At 45.0% G+C, this 12,663-nt stretch overlaps 1 protein-coding gene and 1 pseudogene across 2 annotated transcripts in view; both read right to left on the reverse strand.

Moving 5' to 3' along the window:
• EIF5B (eukaryotic translation initiation factor 5B) overlaps nucleotides 1–12,663 on the reverse strand; it is a 697,227-nt gene that overhangs the window by 322,990 nt on the left and 361,574 nt on the right. For both annotated transcript variants that reach the window (XM_086934729.1, XM_086934728.1), the window contains exon 11: nucleotides 9,338–9,445. In XM_086934729.1, coding sequence (XP_086790855.1) covers nucleotides 9,338–9,445 — 108 coding nt within the window. The remainder of the gene's footprint in view (nucleotides 1–9,337; nucleotides 9,446–12,663) is intronic.
• LOC147698061 (uncharacterized) lies at nucleotides 3,496–4,712 on the reverse strand (annotated as a pseudogene).

Below are 12,663 nucleotides of genomic sequence, written 5' to 3' on the forward strand. Positions count from 1 at the left end.
TGGCGCTGGATGACGTAGCGCCGAGTGCGCTGTCCTGATGGTGGATGGGGGATGAAGTTTCCCGGTGCCCGCACTCCTCAGCGGCAGCCTCCCTGTAGGCTCTGGAGACGTGTGGCGGGAGGCGGGAGGCGGAAGGCAAGGCAACTCCTCTCTCAGCAGTGCAGCAAAGACACGGTAAGCCCTGTTTCAAAAGCAGAAGTTTTCCCCCGCTCTGCAGGTGTGGCACTTAATTTATGCGCCTCCTGGCGCTGGATGACGTAGCGCCGAGTGCGCTGTCCTGATGGTGGATGGGGGATGAAGTTCCCCGGTGCCCGCACTCCTCAGCGGCAGCCTCCCTGTAGGCTCTGGAGACGTGTGGCGGGAGGCGGGAGGCGGAAGGCAAGGCAGCTCCTCTCTCAGCAGTGCAGCAAAGACACGGTAAGCCCTGTTTCAAAAGCAGAAGTTTACCCCCGCTCTGCAGGTGTGGCACTTAATTTATGCGCCGCCTGGCGCTGGATGACGTAGCGCAGAGTGCGCTGTCCTGATGGTGGATGGGGGATGAAGTTTCCCGGTGCCCGCACTCCTCAGCGGCAGCCTCCCTGTAGGCTCTGGAGACGTGTGGCGGGAGGCGGGAGGCGGAAGGCAAGGCAGCTCCTCTCTCAGCAGTGCAGCAAAGACACGGTAAGCCCTGTTTCAAAAGCGGAAGTTTCCCCCCGCTCTGCAGGTGTGGCACTTAATTTATGCGCCGCCTGGCGCTGGATGACGTAGCGCCGAGTGCGCTGTCCTGATGGTGGATGGGGGATGAAGTTCCCCGGTGCCGCACTCCTCAGCGGCAGCCTCCCTGTAGGCTCTGGAGACGTGTGGCGGGAGGCGGGAGGCGGAAGGCAAGGCAACTCCTCTCTCAGCAGTGCAGCAAAGACACGGTAAGCCCTGTTTCAAAAGCGGAAGTTTTCCCCCGCTCTGCAGGTGTGGCACTTAATTTATGCGCCTCCTGGCGCTGGATGACGTAGCGCCGAGTGCGCTGTCCTGATGGTGGATGGGGGATGAAGTTCCCCGGTGCCCGCACTCCTCAGCGGCAGCCTCCCTGTAGGCTCTGGAGACGTGTGGCGGGAGGCGGGAGGCGGAAGGCAAGGCAGCTCCTCTCTCAGCAGTGCAGCAAAGACACGGTAAGCCCTGTTTCAAAAGCGGAAGTTTTATTGGATTTTCATGAGCAAACTTACATAAGCAATACAATGCAAGGCAGAAGTATACACTGGCCAACCAGGATCAATGTGACCAGCATTGAAGTTCAGAGATTTTGCATGACAAGTTTACATACAAAGTATTATACCATGTAAATAAGACTACAATAAAATAGCCATTAGAAAGAATGAAGAACTTGGAAAAGCCTGGTTACTTGGTCTGGAGGTAAATGCATGAGGACAGAAGACTGGTATGGATCCGAACCCCATCGACAAGTGGACGAGTTCACATAAATAACAAATCCAAATACGCAAGGCGAGGAGCATTACCTGCAATCAACATAATAGAGTATGTGTTGTGTGGGAATGTGTAGGCAACTGTCTAAAGGGGAATCTGGTGTAGTCTTGTATTTCGTATTTAAAAGTAACTAACAGCTCACGTCCTGCCTACGCAGTGAAATAGCCTCCACCGTGGCCCAATGAACCACCACTTCTCGCCATCAAGAAATGCTGGAAGGGGAATGGCATCTGCCATCTCCGGGGTCGAAGTAGGATTCTTGAGTTCTGAGTCTGACCATTTTAGCTATGCCTCTGAACTTCCTTGTGGTACCTTATGATTAAGACTTTTGGCGTCCTTTAAAGACAGCTTCTTCTGCACCTACCCCTTCTCTGCGTCTAATGTCTCAGCGCCGTAATATTGCTGTTATGCCCATTTCTGTGTCATAGCTGTAGGCTTCCTCCGACCTTGGAGGAGCGCCTGGGCGATTGCGTAGTGCCCCATCCCTCTGTGGGGGCACTGCAGCCTTCTGGGGTATGGTATTGGGGCAGACACAAGTTGCAGACTTGATGATTACCCTTCTGCGCAAACGTCTGATGACATTTAGGCTGAACCTGAATGGCGTGTTTCATCCACTCTTCGGCTACACTGTTGAGAACTTTCTAGACTGCTAGGGTTGAAAAACCTTTGAGATCTTCGGTGTGAAATGGTGATCTTCTTTGGTGTCCTTAGTTTTTTTTTTCAGTTCCCTCTGGTTCCCTCTCAATATTACAAGAAAAAAGCTTCTGATTGTCCAGGAAGAACAATAGTTAATTACCTGTAATCTGTGGTTCTCCAGTATTGGTGTCTTTCATAGATTCACATGCCTGAATCATTCCCCCGTCGGAGTGGGAGTCCCACGGTACATAAAAAGCAATAATATGCCATAATAACATAGAAAAACTTGATAGTAACCAACCAGGAAGTAAGGTACCACAAGCTACAGGAGAAAAAACTTCCACACTCATGACTATCCTAGTCATTTTGTACAGCCCAAACTACAGCCTATCAGGCGTAAGTACCCACCAGAAGGTTCTCCTCAGAGGCTCAGGCTCTCAGATTTTCTAGCACAGGAGATATGTTGTAAACCAAAGTACCCTAAGAGCCTCTGCGGGGAGGTGGGCGGGTTGCATGTGAATCTATGAAGGACACCAATACTGGAGAACCACAGATTACAGGTAAGTAACTATTGTTCTTCTCCAGTATTGGGGTGTCTTTCATAGATTCACATACCTGAATCAGAGTAGATAGCAGTATATATCCGTGCTGGGAAGACGCTGTTAGTAGCATAAGCCTGTATATATGAGAAATACATAATCATATAATAGAAATATCATATTTCTAAAAGCATGAAAAAATGCAGTTACGTAAGCATGTACATAGTAATAAGCATTAACAAGCGTCTGAGAAGCAGTAAAAAGGACGAGGGAAACAGAGGCTCACCTTATTTAAGAAGATTACGCAGAACTGCTTGACCCACAGAAGCATCAGTCTCGCTGGCTGCATCCAAAAAATAGTGTTTGGTGAAAGTATGCCCTATGGCCCAGGTTGCCGCTCTGCAGATGTGCTGACGAGAAACTCCAGCGAAAAGAGCAGTCGAGGAAGACATGGCTCTCGTAGAGTGAGCCCTTGGTGTTGTCTGCAAAGGTTTTCCTGCTTGATTTATGACAAAAGCCAATAGCTGCAGAGATCCATCTTGCTATTGTTGTTTTAGACACTGCATGACCGTGACAAATTTTTCCATAGGCAACAAATAATTGATCCGATTTACGTATTGTAGAAGTCCTTTGTAAGTAAAACTTTAAACACCTCTTGATGTCTAGTGTATGCAATGCCCTTTCGCAGGGGATTGGGGGTTAGAAAAGAATGGCTTTAAGATGACTGGCTCATTCAGGTGAAAGTCCGAAGGCACTTTAGGCCTGAATTTTGGGTTTGTGCGGAGCACTACTGAATCGGACGTGAACTGCAGGAAAGGTGGATGGACCGTGAAAGCCTGGACATCACTGACTCTAGATGAAGTTAAAGCCAACAAAAGTGATCCGATCCACCGTTGGCTGGTGAAGTTCCCATTCGTGGGTGGACACCTTTGTGCTGCTGAGAGTGTCCGCAAGAACGTTCGCCGTTTCCCGGTACATGGACCGCCAGAAGATTGATTCTGTGTCGTATTGCCTATGCCCATATTTCTTGGGCTTCCTGAGACAGAAGAGCCGATCTTGTTCCTCCCCGTTTGTTCAAATAGTGCATGCTTGTAGTATTGTCCGTGCAAACCAATACTGTGGCCCCTTGAATGATTGCGCAAAAGGAATTGAGGGCTAGGAAGATGGCTCTCAGCTCCAACAGATTGATGTGCCAGAGTTTCTGTTGAGGAGTCCATTTCCCACTGATCGTCAGCCCTTGAAGATGTGCTCCCCAACCTTCGAGGGATGCGTCCGTGGTGATTGTAAAGTTTGGTGCGTCTTGGAGGAACGCGCAACCCAGTTGTAAATTCTTTCTCTGAATCCACCAGAGAAGAGCACCTCAGATGCGTGGGGTGATCCGGATGAGGTCCTCGAATGAACCGGAGACCTGCAGCCATTGCAGGCTGAGCTCTTCTTGAAGAGGCCTCATCCTGAGACGGCAATTCGGTATCAAAGGAATGCAAGAAGTGACCATCCCCAGAAAAGACTTGAATAGTCAGACTGAAGCGGACTTTCTTGCGAGTAAACTCAGAGCCATGTCCTGTCTTGCCTCTCGTCCGACACGAAAGCTTGGACCAGCTTTGTGTCTAGGGTTGCTACCAAGAAAGCTGGTCTTTGGGATGGTTCTAGTTGTGACTTGTTGAAATTGACGGAGAGACCCAGTGACTGGAAGAGACACAGACACCGCTGGATATGGTTGCCTGCGTTTGTGCAAGAACTCGCCTGATAAGGCAGTTGTCCAAGTATGGAAATATTTGTATTCCCTCCAGCCGGAGGTGTGGTGCTACTGGGGCCAGGACTTTCATGAACATCCTGGGTGCCGAGTGTAGCCCAAAGGGAAGGACCTTGAACTGATAATCCCTGCCAGCCACTCTGAATCGTAGGAATTTCCTGTGCCGAGGCAAAATGGGGATGTGGAAATATGCATCTTGGAGATCCAAGGTGGTCATGTATTCTACCGCTGAAAGAAGATGCAGTGTTTCTTGGAGTGACAGCATCCGGAACGTCAGCTTTTTCAAATACTTGTTTAGAGCACGGAGATCCAGAATTTGACGACATTCTCCAGTCTTCTTCTTTATCAGAAAGAATTTGGAGTAGAATCCTGCTCCTCTTTGAGCCTGAGGAACCTTTAAGATTGCTCCTTTCTTTAACATCAAATTGATCTGGGAAAACAACTCCTTGAGATGAGCTGGAGGTGGGACCCTTGGGGGATAGTTTGGAGGAAACTTTTCGAATTCGAGGGCATGGCCCTTGGCCACAATGTCCAGGACCCACCTGTCCGATGTTATTGAGGACCATTTTGAGTAGAAATTTGAGATTTTTCCTCTAATTTTTATGTGAGACTGCGGCAGTAGCGGTACTCATTGCCTTTTATCCTTTCCACGGTAGGCAGGCTTTCTTTTGTTTTGGGAATAATTAGTGTTGCGCTGGCCGTAGGACTGGTAACGCTATCCTTGGTAACGTAGATTCCCTTGCCTGTGGGAGGACTGCGGACTATAACCTCCTCTAGTAAAGGACGATCCACGTCCTCTCACACCTCGAAAGGGCGGCTTTCGAAATTGTAAGGTGCCCAGGGATCTAGCTGTCTCCGTGTCCTTTTTGATTGTCTGCAGGGCTTCCTCAATATGCGAGCCAAACAAAAACTCTCAGTTGTAAGGCATGTCTAACACCTTAGCTTGAACCTCCTGGCGGAACCAAGTCGCTCTTAGCCAGCCTTGCCTGCGCAAGACCGCAGCACCTGCCAACTGCCTGAATCCAGTTGAAGCTACATCAACTGCAGAGTCAATCATTTCCGTTGAGATCCTTCACCTTCCTGCAGGATTTTCAAAGCCTCTGACTTGGAGGGCTCTGGAAGCATGTTGACATATGGCGATATGTCAGACCACATTTGCCGGTCATATCTGCCCAGTAGGGCCAATGAGTTGGCAGCCCGGACTGTGGTTGCTTCCATTGTTGACACACGTTTACCAATTGCATCCAGACGCCTGCCGTCTCTATCTGGTGGGGCTGCGATTGGAGATGAAGGGTTTCTGGACCACTTCTGTGCAGCCTGTATGATCACTGAATCCAATTTCGGCTGTCCTATAAGGCATGGTGGGGACTATTCAGGAGCCTTATATTTTTTATCTATCCTCGGCAGTACTGGAGGAATAGATGCAGGAGTAGACATGACTTTAATACCTTCTTTCCAAATGAAATCGATAATAGGTATTGACTTGACTTGTCTCCTTGGCTGATCCTTGAAATCATAAAGGAAGCATTCTTGTTGTGTAGCCTCCATGTCAATATGAAAGCGTTTTATAGCTCTCTCCATTAGAAGATGGAATCCTCCTACGTCAACCGAAGGTAAATCAGCAGTAGCCGGAGGCGAAGGAGAAGGTGTTTGGACTTAATAATCGTCTCACTCTGACATCATGGATCCGTCATCGACTTCCCCTTCTTCTCTCTCTTCATCCTCAGAAGAATGTGGTTCTTCAGGCTGATGGGATACTACCGGTGGGGGAGACTTTGGAGGTCTTAAATCAGATATTGGCGTTTGCACCACAGGTGTAGGAGGCACAGAGTCTGCTGACTCCGTCGGTGGAAAACGCCTGTAATAATCATTTAGCAAGTGCTGAAGATTTGTTAGCGATGCTACTGGCATCTGAGCTGATGGGTGATGTCACAAGCTCAGGCGAATGATGGTCATCTTGATCGTCCTCTTGGTATTTGATGTTCAATTCAGAAGGACTTGTAGCTGTCCCAAACCTTTCATCCATATCAGATTCCTCCTCACTATCTTCAGAGTGCAGTAACTTGTCAGGGACCTGAAGGGGTACTGTTTGAGGTGACAGGCGGAGAGGAGACATAGGTTCTAGGACAGAACCGCGTCTCTGAAGCAAGGATGGCTTTGGCATGTACGTGAAAGCTAGACGGTGACCAAACCTGAATGGTGGTACATGTAGACAGTTGCGGTGTCGACGGAGGTCCCATCGACGGGCTCGTCGACGGAGGTTTGGTTCCAGATGATGAAGGGGTCGTCGTTGACGATTGAGTTGTCTTCGTCGACGACTGTGTCTTCGTCGACGACTGTGTCTTCGTCGACGACTGTGTCTTCGTCGACGACTGTGTCTTCGTCGACGACTGTGTCTTCGTCGACGACTGTGTCTTCGTCGACGACTGTGTCTTCGTCGACGACTGTGTCTTCGACGACGACTGTGTCTTCGTCGACGACTGTGTCTTCGACGACGACTGTGTCTTCGACGACAGGGTCTGTTTCTGAGGTAAAGTCTTCTCAGAAGTCATCTTTTGAGGTAATTGTTTGGTTGTCCTTCTCGGGGTGTGGATGGCCCAAGTTTGGCCTTAGTAGGGGGAGTAGCCTTAGAAGTGGAAGGCCTCTCAGACCCCTTAGAAGATTGTTGCCTCTTTACAATCTTGGACCCAGGAGAAGACAACACCTCTTCAGCAGCTCTCTTCCTAGAAGCTGTTGTAGATCCAGAGGCAATACTGCCTACCTCAGAAGCAGGATAGTCTTGATCCTTGAGCTTTTGTTGCCACAAAATCAGGCGATCCTCTCTGTCCCTGAGGGCCTTCTGAGGAAAGGTCCTACAAATCTTGCAGTCCTTCACTTGATGATCAGGGTACAGGCAATAAATGCACTTCTTGTGGGGATCTTCTTTAAAAAGCCGGAGCTTACCACAAGAGTCACAAGGCCTGAACAAAGATTTCTTAGATGAAGACATCTTCAAAAGTAGATTCCAGAAGGAAAATAGAGAAGTACTGAGCAGAGCTCAGGGAGACTACCTTCACACGAGGTGCGGTAGAAAATCTGAGAGCCTGAGCCTCTGAGAAGAACCTTCTGGTGGGTGCTGACGCATGATTGGCTGTACTTTGGGCTGTACAAAATGACTAGGATAGTCATGAGTGTGGAAGTTTTTTTCTCCTGTAGCTTGTGCTACCTTACTTCCTGGTTGGTTACTACCAATTTTTTCTATGTTATTATGGCATATTATTGCTTTTTATGTACCGCGGGACTCCCACTCCGACGACGGGGAATGATTCAGGTATGTGAATCAATGAAAGACACCCCAATACTGGAGAACTACCTCCACCGCATCCAGACCCAAAGGCAGAAGAAATAATCTGAAAACGGTGACCATCCTATAGAGCTTCCAGGGTGTACGTCAGACGTCATCAAGAAGGGACGCAATACCATTCACCCAAAAAAATAAGACATATAAATTAATAAAAAGAGAGAACAAAACAGACAATTCCGGATCAACCTCCGTATATCAGAATAATGCACAGCAAGTGAATACAGAAAGATTCATGCTGTAATACTATTTACTGGTACATCCTACCAATCAGCCATACCACTACAAATGCATCAAACTGTTTACATCATCTAGGAATATAACCCTAATGACTACATTTAAGTTATTAGAGAGTCTTTCTTTTAGGTTAAAACCCGCACCCACATTCTGTTGCATTATTCATCATAGCGTCAGTACCTCATCCTAGGTATTTGCTTCTAGAATAGGATGGACCAGAGCTTGGTAGTGCTTAATAAATTGTACTGTGTTTGAAACAGGGTAAAATAGCTTTTAGGATATCTCCACTATTTTTATTAGGATACATTCAACAAGATAAAAAGTATAGATGTAGTAGGGTCACAATTATTCTCCATCTACACCATCAGCATGTTACGCCACATTTGAAATGCCTCCCTGGCTGAGTGGCTTTCTGCAGGATGAGTAGTTTTTTACCCATCCAAAACTCACTATCTACTGGGGTTAAATTGCAAATGAAAGGATAGGACAATGACAAACATTTAATATGCACAACAATACTTATTTTTTTGTTTATTAGATATCCTCTTCCTGTCCCGTAGAACAAAGAAAGGGAAAACAGTAGAACAATGTAAAATCAAATCATTACCGTAAAAGGGTTCAACATGAATTACTTTCAATGTGCTTCCAAAGACGGCACCAAAATTGGTATACACACTGCAAAACAACACTCATGAAGGCATACATCAAACAGTGAATCTGGAAACACCAGAGAAACCTAGCTTACCCTAGATCTGTGGTTGTTAACATGTAGGCCAGGGACCCCTGGGGCATTTTCGATGCCTAGGAGGTCCGAGACTGCTTAGAAAATAAAATAATATAAGCAGATGAATAAGGTGTATATAAATAAAGCAAAATGTAAAAATGTTCTGTAAATGTGAAGGAATTTGAAATTGGAGGCTACAATTTAAGTTATCCTCTCGATTCGTGGGAGCAGTGCAAGTGCATCAAACAGAAAATATTTGGAGGAAGGGTGACCCAAATTGAAATTAGAAAAGCTCCAAACTTCCCATTGAATTTTATTTTTTTATATTGGTTTGAGAATTTAAATATGTCATCATTTGTTTGATGAATGCTTATTTATTTTGTGTTTCAAATCTTTGCAATAGTGTCGCCCGGGATTCCCAGGGGAATAATGTTTATTAATTAAGTGTGATTTGCATCTAGTTTCAGACCACAGGGCAAGTCTTCCCCTTTGTCACATGAGGCTCTCTTCCCTATAATCTAGGGCAATGGCTCTTAACTTTTTGACTCCTGTAGCCTACTCTTAACCCTTATTTGAATGTGGGTACCCCACTGAGCCATTATTAGAAAAATGAGAAAAAAATCATTCAATTAAGAGGAGTTGCACCTTACCTTATCTAGAATCTTCGTCTTCCCCGTATCTACATGACCAAGCACACAAATTACTGGAGCCCTTAGCAAATCTGTATTTATATTTTTATTATTTTCAATTCGCCGTCGCTGAAAAAAAAGCACAAGAAATAATAAATATTGCTTAAATTGTATCCTAAGCTTTAGAAAGGTGTTTACATTTCCATATTGTAAATCTTTTTAGATAGTGTGTACACTATCAATATTTGAACATTAGATAACAAACGAGATCTAAAGTGAGACAACATATTTACCAATGAGTCAGACAAACATCAGTTAACAAGATAGTTTGTGTGGACTCAAGAGAACTTATGATTGCCATCCGTGCACTTCTTCGAGTTATCCTTCTATGATCGTAAACCCCACTTTGTATAAAATAGCAGTGCAAGATCGCATACTGAATCTGCTCAGAGAACTGCAAGAACAGGCTCACCCCCAAGAATGGGTTGTCTCCGATTTCCATTGTCTTAATGAGTAAAATCAAGGGAATACCCATGGGCTACTGCTGGAGTACCTTGGAGGTACTACATGTCCAGTTGTACAGAAGCAGAGGCCACCACAGCAAAACACATTTGAGAAGGGGGCAAAGGTTACCTGTCCCAGAAAACATCTGGTAAGGAAAAACAGGAAATCTGTTTTATCTAAACACGAAAAAGGTATTGATGGACTGTATATTGATGGACATGCAAATATACTTATGCATAAAATCAAAAAAGAAAAAAGTACTGCAACACATGGAATGGAAATAACACCTGGCAATATGGTGATGGTACTTAGATGACATAGTGAGAATTTGGCCAGGATCTGAAGAAGAAGTAAGACAGCTTGGTGACTATCTGAGTCCTTGTCATAGCACTGTTAAGAGTAGACAAAATAGTGGTCAACCAGTCAACCTTTTTAGATAGGAACATAATCATCTACTAGACGTTCATCACAGAATTGCATGTATAAACAAAAACAAAAAAAATCATAATAACAGCATCCAGAAAGTCGCAGGTTTTCACCTAAATCAGTGATGAAAACCTGCCTTACATCTAGTTATTAAGAAAGAAATAGGTGTCATGTGAAAAGGAAATGTGTGAACAAATTTAACAGAACGAGTTATTAAAAAACCTGCTGTGGAAAACGCTATGCTTAAAATCATGAGCAATGACAGAAAATAGGCACAGAATAGCAAGTATCGAAATAAAGAAGAAAGAATGACACCAGTTTTACTGTATTCAAGACAAAGCAATAAGATCACTCACTTTCTGCATAAAAATTTAAGCATTGTAGAAAATGAGGATTCTTTGAGAATTGGTCACTGGAACAATGTTTGTGGTCACGGGCAAAAGACCTCTACACCAAATGCCAATACAATCTGATTAATCGAAAACCATGAAAGTTATTTACCATTCAGAATAAAAGGAATATTTGTCTACAATGTTGGCAATGCAAAAATGTAATCAAAGGGAATCATGGGCAATATCCCACTACGGTTAAAACACAATCTACCTTAAACATTAGGCAACCTGTGAAACATGTAATGTGGTGAATTTGCTAAAATGTCCTTGTGGGAAAATGCATGTAGGACAAACTAAAATATCACAATTCAAATATTTGGACAAAAATGGCAACATAAGGTGTAGCCACGCATTTAAATGAGAGGAAACGAAACCAAATCATAACCCAGATATATGAATTGTTACTGAAAAAACAACATATGTTGGACTAGAATTAGACTATTACAACAAAAGTTATGTTGAATCTAACTGTTGCAGACGTATTACCAGAACATCATGCATAAAACCACCTTGTTGTATTGTTCTTTAGTAAACCTAATTACTACTTGCATATGTGTGAAAGTCAAGAGACTGAGCAGTATGGCATTTTATACAAGAGTAATCAGGGGTAGACACATTCACAAAAGTTCCCTCGAGGTAGACTATTTCAGAACTACAATGCACATAAAAAAAGGAGATTAGGAGATAAGGGAAACGGGGAAACCGCCATTATAACGCGGCTGTTTCATTGCATAGGATTTAGCATGCATGTGTTACAATGCGTGCATCGTTACCACGCATAGCCTTTACCACAAATTATGTTGTAAAGGTACGTATGGAAAAGGTATATGTGTGGCAGCATGTATGCTTAAAGCGCATGAAACAGGGAATGTCTGTGTCGCAATAATCTTTCCATGTCGTGGCCACTGTATGATGAATGCATGTCATGACTTGTCGGCAAGTAATACTAGAAAGTTTTAACATTTGAATGGAATTCCAGTCCCACATCTTTGTAGTGGTTCGCCTCTTGTGTTCTGGTACAACTTTTTCACCATCTGGGGACAGGGTGCAACAAGGACAGCATTGAAAACCTTAGAGTTAAAGTAGTTTTGCGGTTTTCAAGGCTATCGGCATCGTTAGAGGAAACTCTTCCACTTCCTCTTTACGACGTGCCGCAGAAGAGCTAAAGAGGAGTCAAAATCATGGAGCAGTAAGGGGGAGGGGGCCAGGGGCTACAGATTTACAGTTTTGAGATGGGGAGTAGTAGTTTTTGGAAGGGCTGGGGGCATCGCGCAGGGTCACGCTTTTAGAGCTTAGGGCAGTGGGAGGGGTAGATTTTAGAAGGACTGTCGCACATGGGTCCGCTGTTAGGGTTCAGGGCAGGGGAGGAGTATTTTTTTTTGTAAAGAACGAGGGGGGAGGTGGGGGGGGGGGGGGGGGGGGGATCGCCGCGGACTAGTTTTGGGACACACGGCAGGGAAAACCTTTACTATGAATATGCCTAGAACATTCATGCTTTTACGATGAAAATTGTTGTAAAGGCATGTGTGGTAAAGGCACATTGGTCATATAGGTTATTTGTGGTAATGGCATCCGCATTGTAACTCGTGTGGTAACAGCATGCATTGCGACTGAATGAGTTATATCGTCATACAACCGGGAAATGCTACGGAGACTTGTTTCAAATATGTATGTATTCACTAGGTGCAATTTTAAATTATCTATTTAACCTGATTACTTATTGCATAATTTATCATGGTTGTAAGTTGTCAAAGTAAGCAAGGAGGTACCATGTGGCCTAGACGTGTAACAAATTTAGGGGGCTCAGCAGCCATATTGATTCATTCATGCAAGTGAATATAGTGGCAGGTTTTGCCAGTGCACCAGTCCATAAACTTGTCTCATCAGCTGGCATATGCAGTCTTAGTTTAGGGATACCTGGCTGGTAAAATGACTTCACTAAATTCTGATGGGAGGTCAAAGACTTTCAGCTGCGTCTGCTCAGTCTCCATGCATTAAGGCGGAGCATGCGCAGATTCTGGTGTA

The sequence above is a fragment of the Lissotriton vulgaris genome, chromosome 8 (genome assembly GCF_964263255.1).
Source record: "Lissotriton vulgaris chromosome 8, aLisVul1.2, whole genome shotgun sequence".
NCBI lineage: Eukaryota > Metazoa > Chordata > Amphibia > Caudata > Salamandridae > Lissotriton > Lissotriton vulgaris.